The 26,301-nt window shown below is 41.9% G+C and overlaps 1 protein-coding gene across 1 annotated transcript in view; it reads right to left on the bottom strand.

Annotated features, from left to right (window-relative positions):
- LOC307117905 (uncharacterized protein) overlaps positions 1-24,649 on the bottom strand; it is a 32,345-nt gene extending 7,696 nt beyond the window's left edge. Inside the window, 10 exon segments of the mRNA XM_079803142.1 lie at positions 215-362; positions 558-687; positions 690-865; positions 951-1,110; positions 1,800-2,157; positions 6,854-7,034; positions 13,831-14,097; positions 14,825-14,933; positions 18,091-18,707; positions 24,504-24,649. Of these exon segments, the coding sequence (XP_079659268.1) occupies positions 215-362; positions 558-687; positions 690-865; positions 951-1,110; positions 1,800-2,157; positions 6,854-7,034; positions 13,831-14,097; positions 14,825-14,933; positions 18,091-18,707 (2,146 nt within the window). The 5' untranslated portion in view covers positions 24,504-24,649.
- Positions 24,650-26,301: the final 1,652 nt, after the last annotated feature.

Genomic DNA, 26,301 nt, shown 5'->3' with positions numbered 1-26,301 from the left:
GGTCCCTCAAAACGTGCTCCAACCCTGATCAAACTCATCTACCTGTGACTTTCTAATGATCCTGAAGACATTGATTAGCATGTTCAGGTGTGTTTGATTAGGGTTAGAGCTAAACGCTGCAGGAAAGTGGATCAGATTTGAGGATCCCTGCCTTACTGCTTAAAGACATAAAGCATGTGAAGTTTTCTCCAATATGTGTTTTGGAAGGTCATACCTGTACATATCCTGCAGTTCAGGTCAAAGAGATGGTGTTTATGCTCTACTGTGGTGTCTTTCAACATGCCGCCGATCACATCTGGAGCATCAACACTCGCTTCCTTCGCCGGCGTCTGCTTCAGTTGAGACTGAGGCAGTTTCTCTTCCTAAGGATAGACAAAGGCTTTATTGCTTGATTGTTCAGAGGAACAGGCACTGTGCTCTAGCAGTTAAGAAGAAAAGCCCTAATAAGCTCTTAAGATTGTGTGAGGAAGCTGCAGTGGATGATCCGCAGTGTGTTCGTCAAAGTCTTTGACTAACTTTGTCTAAAATTCAGCTAGAAGTCGATGCGATCAACTCACTGAGGTAGTGTTTGTGTTCAATGACTGTGTGGTCTCTACGATCATCACTTCTTCAGGAGGAGGAGGAAGAGGAGGAGGAGGTTCTTCCACATCCACAGAACTAAGGGATGATGATTCCTCCTTCACAGAAGGGTCAGCAGCAGGTTCCTGTCAGAAACAGTCAACAACTGAAATGCGAAATCGACTTGACATTCTTTTTTTTTGTGACAAACACAATACTTCACCTCGACAAATGTCACGTCCTCCTGACTCAAATGAATGAGCCTGACTGGAGGAATGTTTCCTTTGAAAACCTGATGACACAGCTCCTGAAAACATAGTAGGGTCAACAGAATGACTCCACGCATTATGAAAACAACAGTCATTTTGTGAAGAAAATGTACAAAAAATAACCTTGTTTTTGGGATCTTTCAAGCTGAGGATGAGACGCTGGTATTTCTTCTTATACTCCTCATCTGTGGTGTAACACATATTGAACATCTCTTTCTCCATGTCCACTGCCAGCTTTTCAATGTCATTCTCAGAAATGTTCAGATCATCACTCTGATTTAACCTGCAGAAGAAGACAATCACAAGATTAGAGACAGCAGCTATAAGGCCAAGCACACAAACGCTAAAAATGGATTGAATACAGAATTCCAGATTTTAGGCAAAGTGGTCTACAAAGCCATACGCATAATTACTGATGACTAAATAAAATAGATTTTAACTTTGACCAGTTGGTGACGCAGCCACCTTCATGGCTGTACCATGGTAAATCCACAACACAATTTGTCGGCTGCAAGCCTGAAACTTTCTCTGCAACTACACAAACTTAGTGCCGGTCACATTGAAAGTTCCCGAGCTGGGCTACTTTCAGACGCTGTAATATCACTGCCATGGTGCGGCCGCGAAGATCCGCGACTATTACGCAGGAATGAGAAAGTAGTTCTAGCCATATAGGTGTAGAAAATCACAACTTCTCATTTTCAGTTGCTCTTAGCACACGATGTAACTGTAGAAGAGTCACGTTTTAAATAGGAAAAATATTGAAAGTGTCTTTGGTCATTTTTTGAATGATATTCAAATGAACTGATCGGAATCAATGATTTATGCTAAGCTATGCTAAAAGTGCAGATACAAAGATCGGCTGAATGGATCCAAAAATGGTAAAACTCAACTAGGGCACTTGTAAAATGAGCCTATTTTCAAAAAAAGTGGAGTGTTCCTTTAATAGTGGGAGAGGCAGGACATAGCAAGCACCTTCTGAGCAGGATTTTGCTGAGCGAGCGGCGGATGTTTTGTCTGATCAGGAGAGGACTGTCCTCCGCAGGGTCTTCCGCTGAGGCTTTGCCGCTCAGACGTTCTGCAGGTTTGCTGGACTCAGCCATGGATTCAGGAGGCTGTCTAGGCAAAGTTAAAGGGCTTTTACTGAGAGCCCCTTTGAGAAGCTCCAGTCGTGGAGAGCCTGGCATGGTTTTCTTGGCTCTTCCTGGAGTGGACTTCTTGACTAGCGGGACTGCAGGAGTCTTCTGAGAAGCGGGAGAGTCCAGAGCCGGATCTGAAGGCTGGCTCTGGGGTGTGCTGGTATTGCTCTCAACTTCATCTGTGTCTTTAACGGCTGGGGAAAAAACAATAAAGAGAAAGATATAAAAGGTATAAAAACACAAGAAGCATTTGGACAAAACGCACAAAATTTATGTATTTTAAAAGTTTAGGTAAGGACACTTTTAAAGGGTTAGTTCACCCAAAAATGTAAATTCTGTCATTAATTCCTCACCCTCATGTGGTTGGACACCCGTCAGACCTCCGTTCATCTTCAGACACAAATGAAGATATTTTAGTGTAAAGCTGATGCTGAGAAAGGCTTCAGATAGGCCTCCATTGGCATTCAGTACATTTACACTCACAAAACCCATAAAAGGCACTAAAAACGTCGTTACAAAGTCCATCTCACCACAGTGGCCGGATCTGCGTCATATTCTCACGCATGCGTCGTGGAGACACACACGGAAGACAAGAACAAGTTGGATAAATGTGTTATTTGGTTTTTGTTTGCGCACAAAAACTATTGTCGTCGCATCGTAAAATTATTGTAGAGTCACTGTGGTGAGATGGACTTTGTAACAACGTTTTTAGTGCCTTTTATGGGTCTTGTGAGTGTAAATGTACTGAATGCCAATGGAGGCCTATCTGAAGCCTTTCTCAGCATCAGCTTTACACTAAAATATCTTCATTTGTGTCTGAAGATGAACGGAGGTCTGACGGGTGTCCAACCACATGAGGCTGAGGAATTAATGACAGAATTTACATTTTTGGGTGAACTAACCCTTTAAGAACCAAACCCATTTTGAAACTAATTAAAACTTTTTACCAAATAGTGTTGCTTTAAAAACACAGCAGAAGCTTCACTGTTTGCTGAGAAACTGCACTTTGTGCTTCAACGCATTCATTGCTCCTGCACATTCAGACATTTATGGCATGTTCACACAATTTGACCAAATCCTACATCGTCATTACCGGCGCACTAATGCGATTTACTGCTTCATCTCGAAGGTCTGCTCAACACTGTGTGTATCATTTACCAATTAAAGAGGAGTCTATTCAGTCTGCATTTCGTTTTTACAGGCTACAACACTGTAAAACCCAACTGTACATGATGAGTTAATGTAATGAACTCAATGTGTAATTTCACTAAAGCTCATTTGGCCTTATGAAGCATGTAACTGACCACACACACACACACTCGATCTGCTAATCTGGCTTAACCGTCATTCACCCACAGGTTGTAGCTAATGCCATATCTGACCACTATTGTGTCTTTTTTGAGATCTCAGAATGTCCCAAAACTTTGAGTAATGAGATGTCCCCGCGGGACATTCATGGAGCCGATGTCATCTGTCCCTCCATGGTAAGGATGGGCAATTCAAGCTAAAATAATATTTGATGATCGCTGGGAGTTATTTGATTATCATTCGGATATATCGCACCCTACCCTGCATACACACACGCAGGATCGAGGAAGGATGAGATGCATGCAACCTCGCAAGTGCTTCTGACATCTGCAAGTCGCCGCTCCAGTGAAGCACACACTCTTTGTTGAACTGGGAGCCTTTGAGGTGTTTTGGCAGAAGAGTTATGTCACTGGGTAAACCACAGAGATGCATACCCTGGATTGCAATGGAGGCACATTTAAGTGAGAAAGAGTTCCTCCATAACTCCCCAGCTATCATCAGTCAGATCGAGGGTTAGTGAAAGCTCTGTCTGATAAGGCCGCAGATATTGCCCATCTTTGCTTAGCAAGCGCTCGGATACACCATGAACAGATTTCCACAGAGTTTGGCGGTGCTCATTTGAGCTCAGTGCAGCTGCTTTTGTTCCAGTGCTTGTGTTGCAGTTGTGCTGTGATGAGAGACGACTGGCAGATGCAACGACATGGTTTGTGTTTTGAAGATTGAAATCGTCATTTGTAGCGAGATGGAGTGTGTGTGCAAAACCAGGCTGAGAGTCCCACTGCAACCATTCAGTGTTGGCAAGCACCATGTTGCTCGTATTGTCAGTGATTTTTCCGCTTAGTCCCCAGTGGAAAGCGTATTTTCCAGATTTTCAGCAGTATGCCGCTCTGCCATGGCTTTGGTCTGCAGAACAGCACTGTGAATTTCCCCATAATGACAGGTGACCGAGATATATACGATTGCGACCCATGTCTTTCACACAAAAAACTGCATCAAACTCACTGAACTCAAACTCAGAGACTACAATAGGCTTTATGCAGAACGTCACATGAACAGACAGGAAAACTGGTCTGATCGCATCTGTTGAACTGAGACGATATCTATAAACTTCAGCTAGGTGATCAGCAAACCTAGCTAGGTCTTTTATTGCTGCCATTTTATTCACATTTAATATCCGATTTTTTGTAAGAAGAAGAAAAATTCACTTTAGATATCAACCTGCATATGCAATGGAAATCAGTTGCAGTCGCTCCTTTGAAGAAATCTTGAGTCAAGTCACCTTAGTTTATATATATGCAGAACGGACAGACTTGTACTGTAACATCTCGAAGACATCACACCCTGTTTTAATGGTAGAGACGCTGTGTTTTGCTTCGTGGTGCGCAAATGTCCTTGTTTGTGCTTCATGTGAAGTGGAACAAAAGAGGATCTGAATTCATGTGCTATTGCTGATGCTTTAAAAAGATGAAATGCTGTAGAAGTGGGATTTTTAACAAATTATTGGTGAAGAAATGAGTCTCTTAAAAAAAAAAAACATTTTAAAACAAATGTTGACGTGAAATGACAAACTGGCATCCCTCGAGCTTCGCTGTGGATACATTTGACCAGTTAGTCCATATAACAGTGCTTTGACAATGACTAAATGTCCCTGTTTCATAAGCGACTGAGATTCTTCAAATTAAAGTGTCTGTAATGTGGTCACAACGATGCAAGTTCAAGCCAAACCCCCTTTCAAGCCAAGTCAGCTTTATTTCTATAGCACTTTATACAGTGCAGATTGTTTCAAAGCAGCTTCACAATGATAACAGGAAACTGATGATCAGTGATGCAAACAGAGTTCATTTCTCATTGTTCCGCTGAAGTTCAGTTCAGTGTTGAGTGAGTTCCATTGTGAAGATCAATTATGAAATTAGTTCAATCCAGCTCTAAAGCACCTCTGCAGAAAACAGTGCTGTCATCATCAGTAATACTGATGAATATTAAGTGCATTTTAAATGGAGGAATCGGTGTAAAGACTGGCCTTGAAATATGATCATCCAACGATTATGTCACTCCAATTAAAAAATGAGCTGGGCAGAGGTGTGTGTGTGTGTGAGTGAGTGAGAGTGAGAGAGAGAGACAGACCAAGCATGTTTACATGCATTAAATGCATTAAAACCCACACACAGCACTCCAAAATGTCAGCAGGAAAATTACAGTCTTCTCATGTTTGCAGTTTCTGTGACTGTGCCACTTCTCCTTCGGCTGCCCGAGATGAGAAAACATTTCTATAATCTCTTAGGTCGAGAAAGAGTCGGAGCGTTTAATATATTTTCTCCTCCCCTACTGCGAAACATGTCTGGAGGCTCTTAAATCTGCAGTAAGGACGATTTTCCTGACATATCACACTTATGTGACCCTGGACCGAAAAACCAGTCATAAGGGCACATTTTTTGAAATTGAGATTTATACAACCTGAATAAATGAGCTTTACATTGATGTTTGGACAATATTTGGCCAAGATACAACTATTTGAACATCTGTAATCTGAGGGTGCAAAAAAAAATCTAAATATTGAGAAAATCTCCTTTAAAGTGTTCACATGCTGGGCGAAATCGGTGTGCATGGCAAAAACCTAGCTGTGGCAAGCGGTTTATGCTTAAAGGGATAGTTCACCCAAAAATGGAAATTAGCCCATGATTTACTCACCCTCAAGTCATCCTAGGTGTATATGACTTTCTTCTTTCAGACGATTAAAATCGGAGTTATATTAAAAATGTTCAGGCTAATCCAAGCATTATAATGGCAGTAACAGTTGCTCGGTTTTTGAAGTCCATAAAAAGTGCATCTGTCTGTCAAATAACGTGCTCCACCTGGCTCCGGGGTGTTAATAAAGGCCTTCTGAAGCGAATCGACACGTTTGTGTAAGAAAAATTACCATATTTAAAAATGTATTTCCTTTTTTTCTATGGCTCTGCATCAGCTGCCCCCGCGCCATCACTTCCGGTGAATAAGGTAAAAATATATGCGCGATCATAGATATAAACATAGATTCCTCATTAGTGCCTGTGCGGATCGGTCGAATCTTTACGATCTTTGATCGTTCTAGTATTTTGACCTTATTTGCCGGAAGTTATGGCGCTGGGAATACTAGATGATAATCGTCTGATAAGAGGTAAAAAAATGAACAAATACTGTTGGGTTTCTCGCAGAAACCGATCGTTCGTGTCTTAAGATGTATGTCTATGTGTTTTTACTCTCATTGCTCTCATACTCTAAAATATCCCCATTGACATGCATTATACGACTGTCACACTGCAACGGTTGAGTTAAAAATCGTCATTTGTGTTCTACTGAAGAAACAAACACACATCTTTGATGCCCTGGGGGTGAGCAGATAAACATACAAATTTCGCTTTTTGGGTGAACTATCCCTTTAAGTACTGAACGCAGATAAAAGAAAAGAGTAACGTTTACACGTGCATGCACACTGGTGGCTTATTAAGAATGTGAATGTGCATGTAAATGTGCTCAGAGAGAGAGAGAGAGAGAGAGAGAGAGAGAGAATGTCCTTGTGTCTGTGAGCGAGCACATGATACATACTGGGCTTGTGATCTAGGGCAGGAGTTGATGTGGTCGTCTGCACAGGGTCAATGACTGTAGCTGTAGATGAACACACAGACTCTTCATCCAGTTCTTCATGTTTGCTCACATGCTCTTCCTGCGCAGGCGTCTTATTGATCTTCACCTTGAAAAGCTTTGCAAGAAATGATCGTTTCTCGATCTGAAATGTGAAAGCATAAAAGTGAACAGAGTGAAAAGAGTAACAAACACTCAATTCAAAATGTGATTCATCAACCTAATCAGTGTATATTTTATTTAGTTAAAGCCACAATGTGTAATTTTTCGCCGCTAGAGGTCTCTCATTCGAAACAAAGGTGTGTCTGGATGACTTGATTTGGCGGAGTTCTTGTTCTGCCGCAAAATTGGCAAAATCTCTGGATTTAAACATTCTTGGAAACATTTGGGATAATGCAAGTACACAAGTCAAACTCTGCAAAAAAGGACGTCCTCTCAAATATCGTAACATAAAAACTGAACAGACATGAACAGAAATGAGTCCCTGACCAAAGGAGGGTCCGATTGAAAAGGAGCGATCCGTGTCTGGTGTGGCAGCAGCCTCTTTAACTCCTACAGTTCCTCTCGTCCTCATGGACTGAGCTCTTGCTGTCAGATGTTACTCCACTCTTACTCCAAAACACAGAAGGACGATCAGCTGTCCTTCTGTCTCAGGCGTCTTACATTACTGACCCTGCAGTTTATAGCTCTGTTCACATCTGCAGTTCTGCATCTTTCTCATGCGGAGTCAGAAGTTGTTGAGTGTTGTCCTGAGCCCTCACAGGAGAGCTGTAGTTGGAGGTAGAAAAAGCTGGCTGCGTCTCAATCAGCTCCCTAGGTTGTGAATCAGTATATCGTGTACATGAATGTGGCCGACTCCCTAATCAGTTGATTGAGACGCAGCCCTTGTTCATGTTTTGGCTATGAAAAGGTAAGCCGTGTGTTCCTCTCCTTTGTCCATGAAAACGATCTTATTGGCACTGACTGACTGATCTGACGTGTGCGCACAAAGACTCTGAGACCGTGCACAATCTTGATACACACAGAATTACAGCACCTCAGGATATCGGTCATGGCGAGTATTCACACAAACATGATCTGTTTTGTCTTATGTGGACATTTGCACAAAAAAAAAAAAGAAATGCAACAATTTTTCAAGTTCTATGTCACAACGGCTCGTGCGCATGCGTCGTGGTGCTCACGTGAACAGCATCGGCCAATGGTAAGCCAGCGTGCTGGAATTCAGATTTCATCAAAAATATCTTCATTTGTGTCTGAAGATGAACGAAGGTCTTACGGGTTTGGAACGACATGAGGGTGAGGAATTAATGACAGAATTTACATTTTTGAACAATGAGGAAATGAGACATGGCAGGAAGGTTGAACACTGAGGTAAAGACCACTGCAGCATTCAGTCCCTGAAGTCTTTTAGAGAGACACAATCACACCCTCACAGAAATACTGATGAAAGTAAAAAATGACAATAGATGCGACTGAAAAACTGCCTTGGATTGGGCACTGAAAAAACAATATGCACGATGTCCATGCTTGTATTTGGTCAAAATCCAAACCATCCATCAGTTTTTACTGATAAGCCACAAGCCCTGGAAGGTACAAGTACGGACACAAGGGCAGGAGAGCACATTTCAGCTTCGCATGCTGCAAGGAGAGCATTTAAAGAGGCTAAATGCTCTGAAAGAATTTCGACGAGCCTTACGCAAGCAATTACGGCCTACAGATGAAAGATATGAGACTGGCGACAGTTTACTGCAATCATGCAGACATGTGCAACTGAAAGGTCCAGGTATCGTCATTGGTCAGGATGCGGCAGGGATTTTTAACTACAGGAAAACACAAAGACAGGTACAATCTACGGTACACCCACCTTGAGCCTGCTGCAGGTGTTACTGGACACTGCTTAAGGCTAGGCTAGTCACAAGAGGTTTTGAAGAAATTAATGTCATTGGCCTTCCTAAAGACTCTCCTACTTGTGCTTCAGAGAGTTGTTACAGCAGTCATATGTCAGAGGAAATGGCAGCTGAACTCCATCGACATCAATCGATTTCTACAAGAAAGAGAACTGACAGGAAATGTCAATATTTGCCCTCCTCCAGAAGCGCGTGAGGAAACCTTTGGAAGTTCAACAAATGTGTGAATGGTTTGGCAGATGCTTCAAACATCCTTATCACAACCTTATCAGAAAACTAAAAGTCAGAAGAAGTGGCATTAAGGGAACTCTTTCAGATGGAGGGCCACCAAATCTTGTCGATGGGAGAAAACGGGACACTCACCCATCTCTTGGCAGTCCAAGAGAATCAGAAGAGTTTTCAGAAGCACTTTGGCAGGAGAAACTCTGGCACTTGCTGATGGCATTGATAATGGGATGAGTCTATCACATTATTCAGAAATGACAACAGGTGACAGTAAACAACTTGCCAATTGTTTGTGTAACTGACAATCATTCAAGTCCACAAAGTCTGATACAGAGAAAAGACTTGAAATCAGCAGCAGGAGCCGATCCATTCTGGAAGCATCCAGCAAACCCTTTGGTCTGCTACAAAGCAACAGCTTGCTAACTGTCCAACTAAGAAGGGAGCTTCTACATTGCAGCTTCTGAAAACCATGATAAATAAGTACATAAATAAGTCAAAGAGGTGTCACTGGTACTGTTATTTACTGTCTGAAATTGCCTCATATAAGGCACTACTTCAGTCATTTGTATTGGTGTCAGAAACTACAGTGGACATTATCGAGTGTCGTTTAGCACTGGTCAATAGTCAAAAACTTTTTTCCTATTCTTTTTTCCAAGGTTTCGGGGCCTTTTAGGACCCATGGTTAAAAAAGAAAAATCATGGAATTTGTCATGAATTTTGGCACATCAGAGTCTCCAGCCATTAGGTCCTGGCAAAAGGTGTATAAATGGGCATGGGCTCTGCAGCCCATTTTATGTGTGTGCATATATTGTACATAGTTTTTTTACAAATATGTATGTACATATTTTAACATTAAATCATTTAGCAAACACTTTTATCCAAAGCGACTTAAAAATGAGGAGAGCAATCAAACCAACAATACGGCAACAAGTTATAGTTAGTCAAGCACAGTACATGTAGCAAGGTTTTTAAATACATATACAGAAGAGTAAATGTTAGTATTAATGTGTCGAGTGTTGACTAAAAAGATGCGTCTGGAGGGCACATAGGTCTGGAGTAATGAGTTTAGGTATAGGAGTGCAGAGCTGGTGGTTGTTATATTACATTTACATTTATGCATTTGGCAGACGCTTTTATCCAAAGCGACTTACAGTGCTCTTATTACAGGGACAATCCCCCTGGAGCAACATGGAGTAAAGTGCCTTGCTCAAGGACACACTGGTGGAGACCGCTGGGATTGAACCAGCAACCTTCTGCAGATCAGTTCCATGGTTTAACCCACTGGACCACCATCTCACAATACAGTGTGTATAACACACACTGTATGTGTGTTATATATACACACACACAGTGTTCTCATTGAGTCAAACAACTTTTGCTCGGATATAAGCTTCGCCCAACAGGAGTCACAATTTAGTTTTTCATGAAAAGTGAATGCATTGAACTTTTAAATTCTCCTAAGGGATTCATGTCATTGTCAAAATCTTGGCAGCATAAGATAAAGTTTGATGATAAACCACTGACAGATTTTTGATATCGTGGACACTTTCATCATGGTGAGGCAATACATTTAAGGCAAAAAAGAGAAACAGAAAGTATCAGAAACGCGCAGATTTTTTTGCGACACACACCTGATTGTCTAGATATGGTTATCGATACTAGACCTGATGGGGTTTTGGTTTCCTTGCCACTGTTGCCTCTGGCTTGGCGTGCTCAGTTGGGGACACTCAATTTTTCAACTAAACTTCGAAATAAATCTAACTAATAAACTAAATTAACCATATAAACTAAATTACTGATCTAATTACTGATCTAAAGCCCACACTGTCACTGTATGATAATTGAAATGAACTGATGACATCAGCGTTTTCTCCAGAGCGGCTGTACAGCTGAATAAAATTATGCTGCATTATTTTCCTGTTTAACACTGTAAAGCTGCTTTGAAACAATCTATATAAATAAAGTTGACTTGACTTAGATGTAGGCTAAATAAAAAGAGGTGGAAACTGACCATGGTGTAAAAACAGCTAATAAAAAGGTCTAATGGAGGCTGTTAACATGCTTTCGAAACACTGAGTCCAACCCACTGCACTGCAACAGTCCTAGGCCCTGTAAATGCCACCCTAAAACACCTACGAGTCCACACTTGAGACGTAATGCCGCTTTGACTGTCTGAAAGAAGTGTTGCACCAGTGAGGGCTCGCCAAAAGTGCGCATCGAGGGCACATATCAAGCACAAAGGGGGTTGAAAGAGGGTTGACATCTGACTAGACTCTACAGGAAAGTGATCCACAGCAGTGCCACAAGCGCTATTAAACTCCATTGCTTAATTCACCAACAAGTACTGTGTGCCAAATGTCTGCAATTTGATCACTTTGTCCCCAGTGGTGAAAACCATTACCTTTATTCGTGCCAAAGCCCTGTACAAGCACCACCAGTTTCTCTCCAACATGAAGATGACGTTAGGCGTCTCAGTCGGAAGAGCGAACTGCAGTGTTTTCTCTCTCTGAAGGGAGATAGGCCAGTGTTTGGATGAAAGGGTCATGCAATGAAAGAAGAGCAGATCTCACAGCGCATGGAAGTGTGGCGTGTTGGTTTTTACTTTGTGGGTGGTGTGTTTTGAACAGTTGACGTTTAGTCGCAATGCCTGACTCAGCACTGTGTCTTTTCCTTGAAAGCTGATGTTTAATGCATTCGGGTGTTTAGTAATGTCAGCTACAAAGCTCGGTTTCAGTTTTCAGACAAATGCATCACAAGTATTTCATATTATTCAATGATTAAACCATTAAAACAGAGGCTTTTCTTAGTCCTCAAGTCCCCATTTTATGCAGCAGGCAACAAAAAACACGAAAAGGTGTTCTGCAAACTGCTCATTCATGTTTCTGTGACCCTGCACTTCACACGATATCACCAACCCAACTAACACTTTCTCCACATAGCGAACCACAGAGTTTGATTGTGTTGGCTTGAGAAAGCCTCCTGCTTCCTGCTTCCTCTGTCGACTTCAGGCTGATTTTAGTTAATATAGTTTTGGGGACCAGACAAAATACGGTTTTGTTAACTGATAAGACAATACTCTGCAGTTTTGGATATCACAAAACAGATGTCTTCAGGTCGAGACTGGATCAAATATTCCTGCTGTGGAAATTCATTTAAACATTTTTGGTCAAATAGAAGAATGTCTTTGAATGAGAGATGAAAGATTAAATGATTTCCCTTCATTCATGTCAATGTACTCATCACAGAAGCTCTTGAGACTCTGCATCAGGTATATGACAGTGAAAGTGCTGTGCAATACATTAATGCAGAAAGCCAAATTAATACATACATAATTGCTGTCATCAAAGTTTAGAGTTGCGGCATTAGAGAACAAGAAAACTCCTGTACAACAAAAACACTCATTCCCTCTGTAAAGGCCTTTGCACACTGAGTCCGAAATTTTCGCATGCGTTTTTTCGTGATCCGAAAAATTCAACCTTGCACACTGAGTCCGATGCGTATTAATGAATGCAAAAAAAATACAAAATGCCGTCTTCAAGTAGTGAGGATGATTTTTTTGGTCCGCTCTCGTCTTAAAAAGAGAAAAAGAAAGAGGAAATAATGGGTCCATCATCCACTCCTGCGATCGCGTAGAGAGGAAGGAGAGTTCCTCCTCCTTATCAAGAGCTGCGGGATTATCCAGACCCATTCAAAGTTTACTTTAGACTGCGAGTGTGGCTCAGTTTGATGCTTTGCTAGCGATACTGGAGCCACATATTAAAAAGAAGACCACCAATCTCCGTGAATCAATTGATCCTGAACAAAGACTGGCAGTTTGTCTCCACACACACACACACACGTTTGTTTTTGTGAAATGTGAGGACATTCCATAGGCGTAATGGTTTTTATACCGTACAAACCGTATTTTCTATCCCCTTACACTGCCCCTAAACCTACCCATCACACACACACACACACACACACACACACACACACACACACACACACACACACACACACACACACACACACACACACACACACACACACACACACACACACACACACACACACACACACACACACACACACACACACACACACACACACACACACACACACACACACACACACACACACACACACACACACACACACACACACACACACACACACACACACACACACACACACACACACACACACACACACACACACACACACACAGCCCCTGCCCCTAAACCTACCCATCACAGGAGACTGTGCAGTTCACTTTCTGTGAAAAAAAAACTCATCCTGTGATTTATAAGCATTTTGAAAAGTGAGGACATGGGGAACGTCCTCATATTTCACCCTCTTTTTGTAATACCCATGACATTATACACATTTGTGTCCTGATATTTCACAAAAACATGCCCACACACACACACACACACACACACACACACACACACACACACACACGGTGAGCTATAATTATAGCTGTGATATAATAATATTAGTAGTATTTTAGATACACTAATATATCAGGGTATCTGAGCACTGGCGTTTCATTCACCAGCACTGCCAGCAGGTTTAGGTTGGGCATCAGCACTGTAGATGGGAAAAAAGGGATGCGAAAAACGCAGAAAATCGAACCTGTTCCGAATTTTTGTTTGATGGACGAAAGTTTCGGAGGCAGTGTGCAAGCGTGACTGACATAATGTGAGGTCGAATTTATTTTTTGACGTGCGAAAATTTCGCATGCGAAGTGTGCAAGGGCCTTTAAACCTGCATTATGATTTGCGCCACAGACCGGAGCGACGGCTGTCACGGAGGAAGCGTGATTACCTTGAGAGGCGGTTCGGCTGGTGGAGCAGCGGGTTTGGGCTCAGTTTTGGGCTCAGACAGAGACTTCATGGCCGCCGCTGCATGCCGCACAATACACTGATGACCGCAGTACACCGACTCTGGCAGAGCGTCATTACTGCAGCCTGGACCAATGCATTTAGGAGAAGCAGCCTCCTCCTCCACCTTCAGCTCCTCCTCCACCTTCAGCTTCACCTCCTCCTCCTCCTCCACCTCCTCCACCTCCTCCAGCGGCTGCTCGATCCCCGCCTGAGACACAACACACCAATTAGATAGAGTCATTTTGCCCCATCTGGCAGACGTTTGACAGCCAAAGGGCTTTAACTCAAAAGCGTTATGAATCAGTGAGTCGATTCAGCGGTTTGGAGCGTTATGAATCAGTGAGTCGATTCATGATTCGGATCGCGTGTCAAACCGCTGAAATTTGGCGATCCAAACCGCTGAATCGACTCACTGATTCATAACGCTTCGAAGCTTCATGAGGCCGTGTTTTGAAATCGTCATCACTATATAAGTCGTTATTTAGGGTTTTTTTGCGCACAAAAACTATTCTCGTCTTCATAAAGTTATTGTAGAGCCGCTGTAGTGAGATGGACTTTGTAACTTTAGTCTTTAGTGTCTTTTAAGGGTCTTGAGAGTGAACCGTGCATTGAGCCAATGGAGGCCTTTCAGAGCATCAGATTTACACTAAAATATCTTCATTTGTGTCTGAAGATGAACGGAGGTCTGACGGGTGTCCAACCACATGAGGGTAAGGAATTAATGACAGAATTTTCATTTTTGGGGGAACTAACCCTTTAATATACATTCTATAATTTATAAAGACCAAAACTATGTGACACTGAGGACTGGGTTCAAAATCAGACCAAAAATCAATGTATAAAACTGAAGCTACAGGCTGATCCACCTTGCATGAAGTTCGTCACAGCAACTCATAATGTAAGTCAGTGATGTGTGTGTGGCCCATTAACATTACCGGATAGCATGAGCTGACTTGGTCCTGGCGTTGATCGCAGGAGGGACAGACGAACTCTCCTCCGTTCCTCTGCAGGAGATCCGCCTCGGACCCGGAGCTGCTCATCAACCTGACAGATGGAGACCCGGCGCTTTATGAAGGAAGCTAACGCATCATATATCCAAAACAACAGGTGGAAACAAAATGTTCTTTGAGGAAAAGAACAAAAAATGAATTGAACTCGACCAGCCGATATGAAAGACTCATATTTCTGCTTTGCTGAAACACAGAATAGTGTTGGACACGATAGCCTGCACATGACTCTCCTGAATCAGTACGGCTGCGTTCAGACCGCAGGCAAATGTGGCACCAATGGCACTATTTCTCTCTGGGCCTGTTTACACCCGGGGTCTCATTTATAAACGTTGCGTACGCACAAAAGAAGGCGTACGCCGCTCTCTACGCAATAATCTGTATTTATAAAAAGCAAACATGACGGGAAAATGTGCGGTCCTTCACGCAAGCTCTGACCCAGGCGGACGCACAGAAACGGGTGAAATGAGAAATGGCGACACCGTCGGCAGATGAAGAAACACGTGAAAGTGTGTGAAACTGTAGACCGTTGTGTAAAAGAAATGGCTATGCCTCTCATAAATAACTTGAAGACTTCACAAAGCAAGTCTTACAATTAACAGCCTACACCAACACCCGTTTGATCTGCAGTGTAAAACAAACTAAATCAAACGAAAATGACAACAGAAATGCCAAAAAAAAAAGAAAAAAAAAAGGGAAATTTGTTCCGCTACAATATTGGCATGTTATGCAATTCATCCTCATAAATAATATGGTAAACAGAACGAAATAATGTAAAAAACTGATATTCTCGTCAATGTGTCCGTCTGGCGGAGCAGAGATGCAATTAGATAGACAGATAGACAGACAGACAGATAGATAGACAGATAGATAGATAGGTAGACAGATAGACTTGCATAGTGATGATGATTTCAAAACACGGCCTCATGAAGCTTTGAAGCGTTATGAATCAGTGAGTCGATTCAGCAGTTTGTCGGTTTGACACGCGATCCGAATCATGAATCGACTCACTGATTCATAACGCTTCGAAGCTTCATGAGGCCGTGTTTTGAAATCGTCATCACTATGTAAGTCGTTATTTAGGGTTTTTTTGCGCACAAAAACTATTCTCGCCGCTTCATAAAGTTATTGTAGAACCACTGTAGTGAGATGGACTTTGTAACGACGTCTTTAGTGTCTTTTAAGGGTCTTGAGAGTGAACCGTGCATTGAGCCAATGGAGGCCTTTCAGAGCATCAGATTTACACTAAAATATCTTCATTTGTGTCTGAAGATGAACGGAGGTCTGACGGGTGTCCAACCACATGAGGGTGAGGAATTAATGACAGAATTTTCATTTTTGGGTGAACTAACCCTTTAAGCATTATAGTTGTGTGATTATTGTTTTTATTTTATATTGTGAAGCAGCTTCGTCATGTTGTTTTAAGATGCTACATAAATAAAATGACCTTGACCTTCTCAACAGTTTTATGGATATGAATCCAGACCCTGGAGTCTGGAAGTTCCCAAAGGTTTTCCTGAAAATAAAATGAGTGCAATACTCTCAAATCTACTACTTTAAGTAGTAAACATCTTAAAAATAACATTAAATCAGGAAACTAGTAGTAAAAAAACCTTCCTTTCCTCTTTCCCGCCCTACTCTAGCCTGTGCTACACTGAGAAATGTACACGGACTCAGTATTTCAGGCACTTGTTGCGCTCACTCGACTCTTCACGACCAATCGCTTATAATACCCCCAAGTTGTAAGTCGCTTTGGATAAAAGCGTCTGCTTAAAAAAAAAAAAAAAAAAAAAAATGTGACCTTAAAGGCGGCATGAAATCAAATTTTACAATTCGTATTTTTATATTAATATTGTAGTGTTCACTATAACTGATTTATCTGTGCACTTCATTATTTTTTAAAAATTAATTTACCCTTATAATCTTTAATCAAATATGTTAACTTTCCCTCCCCCATCGAAACGACCTCTCTTCTCTCCCGGTCATGTGCTATGGCGTGAGGGCGGGGTTATGGCGTGAGGGCGGGGTTATGGTGTGAGGGCGGGGTTATGGCGCGAGGGCGGGGTTATGGCGCGAGGGCGGGGTTATGGCGCGAGGGCGGGGTTATGGCGCGAGGGCGGGGTTATGGCGTGAGGGCGGGGTTATGGCGTGAGGGCGGGGTTATGGTGCGAGGGCGGGGTTATGGTGTGAGGGCGGGGTTATGGCGTGAGGGCGGGGTTATGGCGTGAGGGCGGGGTTATGGCGCGAGGGCGGGGTTATGGCGTGAGGGCGGGGTTATGGCGTGAGGGCGGGGTTATGGCGTGAGGGCGGGGTTATGGTGCGAGGGCGGGGTTATGGCGCGAGGGCGGGGTTATGGCGCGAGGGCGGGGTTATCGCCCCGTCTCGTTTCTGCACCTCCTCTCAGAAACATGCCACTGATCGTGGTTAGGAGTAGTTTTCTCGGTATACACAATACCTTCTTCAAGAAGGACTTGATGCAAAAAGAGAGAAATATATGAGAAATAAAAGCTTTTTTTTAATGTAAAAATTACTCAATATAGTCGGACGAACAGCTTATTGTGACGACTCGCACTGAGGAATGCAGCGTGTGATCGCGCTTACGGCGCGCCCCCCTTATAAAGGGAGAGCTGAGAAAAAAGCTTTACAGAAATAAAGCCATAAAAGGCTTAAAATAAGTAAAATCTGTAGCATAAACCAGCGAAAAGTGAGGAAATATGCTCAGTAACATTATGTAGAAAAGATTTAGAGAGAAAATACATTTATTTAAAAGATAGATCGATTTTTTTCTCCACAACTGAATGCAAACTTCAAATCTGCCTCCATTTTGTTAGCAACGCCCAACTTCCAACGATCCAATCAATTCCCGAAGGACGAAATCAAGCCTCGCCCTACATTTTTTCTAATTTCAGAAGCCGTTTCACTCGGATATACGTCACAATAAGGAGAAAAAGACGATCTCAACTTCCGTTTCATGCCGACTTTAACATACAAGTTTGGAAAGATTGAGTTTTTGGACGAACTATCCATTTAATGTTCATCAATATCTAGCATCTCTCCGGAATACTGGATTCTGATTGGTCGGTCACGGCATCCCAGTAACTAAAACTGCCGCTACTTTAACGTTGCTCGTATAAAACGCGCCGTATTGCTAAATCAAATCCCCCAGTGACAGCCTGAAGCCTCCAGACGCTCACCTGTGTCTCTGCTGACATGAGGAACACACAGCCTCCTGCTCCTCCTCCTCTTCTTCTTCTTCTTCAGCCCGATGCGGGTCCTCCCAGACACCTGTGGAAGAGCACACCTCTCCTCCTCCTGACGTGATGATATCTGACGCGTTCACATCTTCCTCTTCCATCAGGAACAGCGCCCCTACATCCACATCTTCTGCAGCTTCCCCATCCCCCAGATCTCCGTGACTGAGCTCTTGCAGCCGCCGCGCCACCGCCCGCTCTCGAATCACCTGTAGATTGAGATCATCGCTATCTTCGGCTCGATCGGATGAGACTCCCTCGTCTAACTTCAGCTCCGCAGAGACACACGGCTGCCCATCCGCAATGGCCTGAGCTTCCTCTTGTCCTCGCCCCCCTCGCCCTCGTTTAGAGGCTAGAGAGCTCAGATCGGCCTCAGCCACCCGCTTGCCTCGGCCACGCCCCCGGCCACGCCCCCTGCCACGGCCTTGGCCACGCCCCCTGCGGCGCGGGGCGGGCGGACTGCTATCCGCCGTGCCCACGGCTTCGATGAACTCCCGCTTGGCGATGGTGCTCCGGCGGAAACCCCAGGTCTTGGCCTCAGCGCTGGAGCCTTCCTCCATCTGACACACGGGACAAAAGCAAAGAACAAAACATCATCTTCATGCTAACAACTAGTCGACCGATATGGATTTTTTTTAGTGCCGATGCTAGGGCTGTAACGATTTGACCAAAAATAAAAACCTCGATTAATTGAACATTTGACCTCGATTACGATTAATGAACGATTATTTTTCTTTCTTTTTTTTTTGCCCTCATAAGGTTTTTGAGTAAGTTCACTGTACTGTAAATATTTTCTACTATTAAAGGTGGAATTTTTTTTTCTAATGAAAAAGTGCATTGTGATTTTAAAACACCTAAAGGAAACGGTTCTCTTTCAGCAGTTATTGTCTATGGGGCAGATTTCTGTTTGTTGTACATCAGATACATTAACACTGTAGGCCTACATTACATTTATCTGAATGCATTAATGAGAGAGTGATTGTGTGTGTGAATTACTCTTACTGTCTTTACTTTAGTCACAGCTTCTGTCTGAGTGTTCGTTTGTCACAATATATCAGGCATTGCATTGGTTCAACATAATACACATCTGATGGTCGAAACTCGCTTTAATGTTCAAACTGGCGGGGCTTAAACCACATACAAATGACAAGCTTTGTGAGGACGCGGGTGAAAGATCTGCCTTCAGGGCGCGCGATTTCAGAGACGCGACACGGCTCTGTGTGTCACAGAAAAAAGCTGAGCCCTGAATGGAGAAGTTTTCCGTATTGTTGTTGTTGAATAGTGCACAATCGCTTTAAATGTTGAAACTGGCAAGCCTTTAAACGCATTTACTTGACAAACTTTATGAGCACGAAAGTGAAAGCGATCTGGCTTCGGGGCTTGCGCGCGCCGTCTCTCTGTGTGTGTGTGTGTGTGTCAGCGCGTAGGCTATAAGAACGGTGATTAACTGACCTGTATAAACTGTGTAAAACATGCAGTTGCTATAGTGATTCTGGGCATCTATAAGCACAGATAACTGCTCCTGCTTCTGTGTGTGTGTCTGCAAACTGCACTTGATGTGACTGACGGGGCGGAGTCACGTGAAAACCCAAATAACCCACATGGGAAAAATACGGCGGTTAGAGGTTCTGAATGTCGGTTTCGGTTATTTTCCGATTAATCGTACAGCCCTAGCCGATGCCGATTTTTTTCCATCAGCCTTAGCCGATGAGCGATACGGCTGCAGATTATCTAGAGCCGATACTGCTTTTGCTCCCTCAATTTACATCATAAAAATGACAATGATCATGATGATAATTTAACATTTACAATTTAAAAAAGGAACATTTATTGAACTAAAAAAAAAACTATATTTAACAAATAGTAAAAACAGGTGAGGTAGAACAAGGAAAAAAAAAGAGTTCAGTGGGGAAAATAAATTCTGAAAATAAATATAAGCATAAATAAAATAATCACACTATTGCACACAGTATCAACAAGCAAGCAGCATATTAAAGTGCACACTGACTCATTTTAAAACTGTTTACAACCTAGTCATTTAATGGTTACACTCTAAAAAATGCTGGGTTAAAAATAACCCAAGTTGGGTTGAATATGAAATAACCCAGCAATTTGGTTGTTTTGACCCAGCGGTTGGGTTAAATGTTTGCTTAAAACAACCCAATTGATGGGTTAATCCATTTTCAACTAGGGATGCACGATATTGGATTTTTGCCGATATTCGATATGCCAATATTTTTCAACTCATTTTGGCCGATGCCGATATCGATATATGTTTATTTTTTCCCTTTGTTTGGAAACAACACCATTTTGAGCAAAAACGCTTTTTTTCATTCTGGTTTCAGATTTCTGATGTCTCCTTGCTAAAAGGATACTTGTTAAAGATAAATAAATGTTAATAAAGTTATTTTTATAATAAGAGTATATTTTCTCTAAAAAATAATAACAATAATAAAGTCAGTGATTTTTCACCCCAGACAGATTCAGTTGTAATCTAAATATTTTATTTTTGGATGTAATGTTTGTGCCTATGTGGGGGTGGCATGGCATCAGTTGATGCTGTCTTTAGCTTCAAATAAAAAAATATACAATTATTTTAGTGCTCCTTGGATTATTTTTCATCATCCATTTCATAAAATTTTATTACAGATTAATAAACTGTATATACAAGTATTTAATTTGAAACAGTGTCATGTTTGTGATTTGACATCATTACTGCTTTATTTATTCAGAAAAAAAAGTAACTTCAATTTATTTGTGTAGTCTACTTTTCATTTTATAACTGTAACAAAAGCGCCGCCTCTACACATATATATAACATTTCAGTAGGCGGGCACTAGGACCTGGAGGAGCTTCTGCTGCTGTGGAGGCTGCTGCGCGCGCTAGAGAGTGGAGAGACGCCATTGTTTTTGGCTAGTTTTGTTGTGAAAACCCAGCAACACTATGTTGTCGCGTCCTTCTGTACATTCACAAATTCAAGGCAGCATTTAAAAACGGTCAATATAAATCACCATACATGCAATGCATTTGCTTATCTTCACTTGAAGAATGAACACACGGCTGACATGATCTTATCACTATAGCAGTCCTTGCACACGTGAGTTATTGCAGGCGCATATCAACACATTATCATATCGGCATAATTTTTTCATATCAGCCGATGCCGATTTTTATATTTTATGCATTTATCGGCCGATTCCGATGTCGTGCCGATAATATCGTGCATCCCTATTTTCAACCCAGCTTGGGTTATTTTTAACCCAGCATTGTTTAGAGTGCAGGTGCTCTTCACTTAATCTCTTGTAGAGCAACACCAGCGGTAATTCAGGAAAAATCTCCCAATGCTCCACGTGAAACTTCAGTCTTTCCACCTTTTACCATCGTGTCAATTCTCAATTGATTTAGATTAATATGCGCGAGGGAGAGCAAGAGAGTTTGAAGACGGAGAGAGCTGCCCTGTGGAACCCTGTCTGGAAATAATGCAGGGGAAAAAATATCGGCGAACGCAGCAGCCTTATATCGGCCGATACACGTAAAAATATCGGCGAACGCAGCAGCCTTATAATCGGCCGATACACGTAAAAATATCGGCGAACGCAGCAGCCTTATAATCGGCCGATACACGTAAAAATATCGGCGAACGCAGCAGCCTTATAATCGGCCGATACACGTAAAAATATTGGCGAACGCAGCAGCCTTATATCGGCCGATACACGTAAAAATATCGGCGAACGCAGCAGCCTTATAATCGGCCGATACACGTAAAAATATTGGCGAACGCAGCAGCCTTATAATCGGCCGATACACGTAAAAATATCGGCCCGATATATCGGTCTAACACTACTAACAACAACAACTACACAAGACCAACAACTGCGTAATCTGAGCTCCAAATGATTGGTTATTGTTGAACTCCTGAAATGATCTTGCGTGTCCGTTTCAGAAGACAGACTCACGCTCAGCAACACTAAAGGCACTTCCAGACCCGCTTCGCTCTGAAGCCAGGACTGCTTACAAGGGACTGACAATGCACTTTATTTTTGGTTCGGTTTGCTTTCGCAAGGCAACATCTCAAAGTGTACCAGAAAAAATATGTTTATGCAGGTCATTGGTCTCATTGGTCAGAGATCAGCTGTTTTACGTCCCTCATAGCATCGCATCTGTAGCTGTCGTTACACTTCTTACACACATATGTGACCCGGAGCATGCGTCCCACGGGTATATCTGTGGCAATGGCCAACAATACATTGAATGGGTCAAAATTATCCATTTTTCTTTTATGCCAAAAATCATTAGGATATTAAGATCACGGTTTTACGGTATACAATATTAAACAACCATTATTATTTTAATCATATATGGGAGAACATGTTCGACGTATTTCCTCCTTTCTCAGCCACTCTTCTTGCAAACTGGATAACCATCTTCAGAACAACCCCGCGTTCGTTTTTCGGATACCCAAAGTACTCCCATGCGCAGATTTGACCTTTTTTTTTGGCGGGGGATAGAGATTAGAACTTGTAAAATCTCTGACATTTTCTGAGCTGTACATGTGTGAGTCGAGTCCAAGCAGTCAAGTTGCATATGCGCAATAGCCAGAGGTGGACAGTAACGAAGTACATTTACTTGAGTACTGTACTTAAGTACACTTTTTGAGTATCTGTACTTTACTGAAGTATTATTTTTTAGGGAAACTTTTACTTTAACTTCACAACATTTGAAAGACAAATATCGTACTTTTTACTCCACTACATTTCTATCAAGGTCCTCGAAGTCAAAAGTCGTTTCTGTAGCAGCTTTGCAAGTCAGTGGATGATTTTTTGTCTTTTTTTTTTGCAAAATGTAAATGTCTGGGAGAAAGAGAAGCATAGACATATGGATGAATCTGAAAAAGCCTGATGAAAGAGCTCAGTTCAGTCTGTTTTTTGTGCCTTTGAGATGCCAGAGCACTGAATAGAGCTTTCTTTTGTGTGTTTTTCGCACTTAAACAGACCAATACACACAAAATGTCACAATTTTCATTTTGGAAAGTATCCACGTAAACAAAGTTGATTATGTCTTAAGTGAACGTAAACAGTTGGGGGAATATCAGATGTGTATCAGTGTGTAGGATTTGTGCATTCTGCCTTTGTAAAAAAGCTTTGTAACTTTTAAGTATTTAAATTAGTTAAATGTGGTCGTATGCTAGCATGTCGGATGGAGCATACTTAAGTACTTTTAAAAGCGAGTACTTCTGTACTTTTACTTAAGTAAAAATAGTTTTTAACAACTTTCACTTATAACAGAGTAATATTTGACCATTAGTACTTTTACTTTCACTCGAGTAATGGAGTTGTGTACGTTGTCCACCTCTGAAAGACTTACATAAAACTTATTTCATAAGTCTTCATGCTTTCATCTGCCTTTTTATGTTGTTTTTGTTCTGTTTTTGCCATAGTTGACACAAAACCACGATATGCTCATTGTGTGGTGGGAACGTAATGTGGCATCTGATGGCCTGGAACCATCTGAACATCTGAATTGGGATATTCCCACATCCAAACTCGTCTGGAACGCAGCTTTACACCAAATGTTGTGTTGCACAAATATGAATAGCAGTGTTCATATAAGCCTAAACCAACCGACCTGCGTGAAAACGAGACCGGCTCAGAAACAAACACAGTGATATGAGGATCTCAGGCTATGCTGTCAAACTACAAACCGGTTAATAATAATAATAATAAATGGAGTAATTCTAATAGGGTGGTCCTCACACCATCCGGGCCCCAATGATCCTCATTTTCATTCTTCTGTGTTGTTTTACTGGTTATCACCAGAATGAACCATCATCCGTAATCCCTGTAGAAGTGCTCAAACACACAGAGGAAACAAAAACACAGATTTGGTCCGCTTTTGGGAATGTGATTGAACAGTGCACTGACATTAAGTGAACCAAAGATGTTTTCCTGTTCTTTTCTGGATTCAATGATGAAGTTCTGACAGCTTTGATCATTAACCTTTGCAGAACTGGCTAATTACAACCATCCCAGCTTTATTTAGACTATTAAACACAAGACGAGCTGAAGAGTACTTCATACTATTGGGCATAATAGAGAAAACATCTCATGCTGAACATCAACCCTGGGTCTGTCGTGCCACAGATACACGCACTTCACACTCATCTAATAAAACACACGTCAACTGCAGCCGAACTCAGAAATTAACGCATCAAAACCGCTTTCATTTAGACAGTTAAACCGCTGGTGCTGTGTGTGTGTGTGTGTGTGTGTGTGTGTGTGTGTGTGTGTGTGTGTGTTAAAGCCTCATCTCTCCGGCCGCTGATCTGTGAACTGCAATGGGAATATAATCACACTCACGCTTCACCGCAGGCTCGCTCCGCGCTGACTGCGTTTACATGCACACTTTGATTTATGTAAGCTAACTTATTAATGATTAGTAACGTATACTGCACTCAAACAAACAAATAAACACGCAGTGTTCTTCCATTTTGTCCGTGAGAGGGGCGTGACGCACTGAATAGAGACGCCATGCGACGCGTCGCCGGAAACGAACAGCGACACTGGCGGCCTGGAGGACAAACAGCGCTGGAGTTGATCTCGGATGATGATGATGATGATGATGACGATGATGATGATGATGATGATGACGATGATGATGATGATGATGATGGACCAAACGGAAACGCGCATTTTCAAGCATATGTGACCCTGGACCACAAACGCTGAATAAATGAGCTTTCCACTGATGTGTGGTTTGGACAATATTAGACTGAGATACAATTATTTGAACACCTGGAATCTGAGGGTGCAAAAAAATCAAAATATTGAGAAAATTAAAGCTTTTTTTGTTTATTCTTAGCTAAAAACACTTAGTTCTTTCAAAAATATATGTGCTCATTAATGTATATTTACTTCTTTCAAGTAATAAAGTATTCTGGTAAGTTTATAATATGCCATTGTAAACACATACGGGTGAGGGTTTGAATGCGGGTCGCCATGTTGCTCCTCCATCTTGAAAGTACATTAGCCAAAGAGGGACATACCCGTAAATTCAAGCTTCGCCTTTGGCGTTTTAACACTCGATGGCTCCGTGTCCAATGTGGGCGAGGTCGAGCTGGAATTCATGTTAATCTTGGACTAAATCAGCCACCGTAGGAGTTAAAACAAAATCAGAATTGAGAGGAACAGAAACTAATATTCACTGGATGGTCATATACAAGTTCACCACTAGATGGGGGAAAATATCACAGTGTAGCTTTAAAGTTGTGCAAATTAAGTCCTTAGCAATGCATATTACTACTAATAATATATATATTTTTATTTTTGGTAAGAAATTTACAAAATATCTTCATGGAACATGATCTTAATATCCTAATGATTTTTGGCATTAAAGCTCCACTGTGTGATATTTTCCCCCATCTAGTGGTGAACTTGTATATGACCATCCAGTGAATATTAGTTTCTGTTCCTCTCAATTCCGATTTCGTTTTAACTCCTACGGTGGCCGATTTAGTCCAAGATTAACATGAATTCCAGCTCGACCTCGTCCACATTCGACACGGTGCCATCGAGTGTTAAAACGCCAAAGGCGAAGCTTGAATTTACGGGAATGTCCCTCTTTGGCTAATGTACTTTCAAGATGGAGGGGCAACATGGCTACCCGCATTCAAACCCTCACCCGTATGTGTTTACAATGGCATATTATAAACTTACCAGAATACTTTATTACTTGAAAGAAGTAAATATACATTAATGAGCACATATATTTTTGAAAGAACTAAGTGTTTTTAGCTAAGAATAAACTAAAAAAGTTTCACAGTGTAGCTTTAAAGGAAAATGTTTAAGTTTGACCCATTCGATGTATTGTTGGCTATTGCCGCAGATATACCCGTGAGACGCAGTACTGGTTTTGTGCTCCAGGGTCACATATGGCAGTGTTCAGAGCTCCTGGGGGCCCCTGATCAAACATTTGTGAGACATTGTGAGCTTTGGCTTTGTTTTGGACTAAAGGTCTCTGCACGTTTCCAAAATGTTTAAATGCGTGTTTTCGTATTCGTCATCCGGTGGCTCTGAAGGGTCAAAACCCCTCTCAAAATGGGGCAAATGTTTTGGAGGAAGTGTGTAAACATGATTGACACAACGTACGTGAGGTCGT

This window comes from Gobio gobio, assembly GCF_949357685.1.
Source record: "Gobio gobio genome assembly, chromosome: 21".
NCBI lineage: Eukaryota > Metazoa > Chordata > Actinopteri > Cypriniformes > Gobionidae > Gobio > Gobio gobio.
The sequence above is the reverse complement of the archived record's forward strand: the minus strand, read 5'-3'. Positions and strand labels throughout refer to the sequence as shown.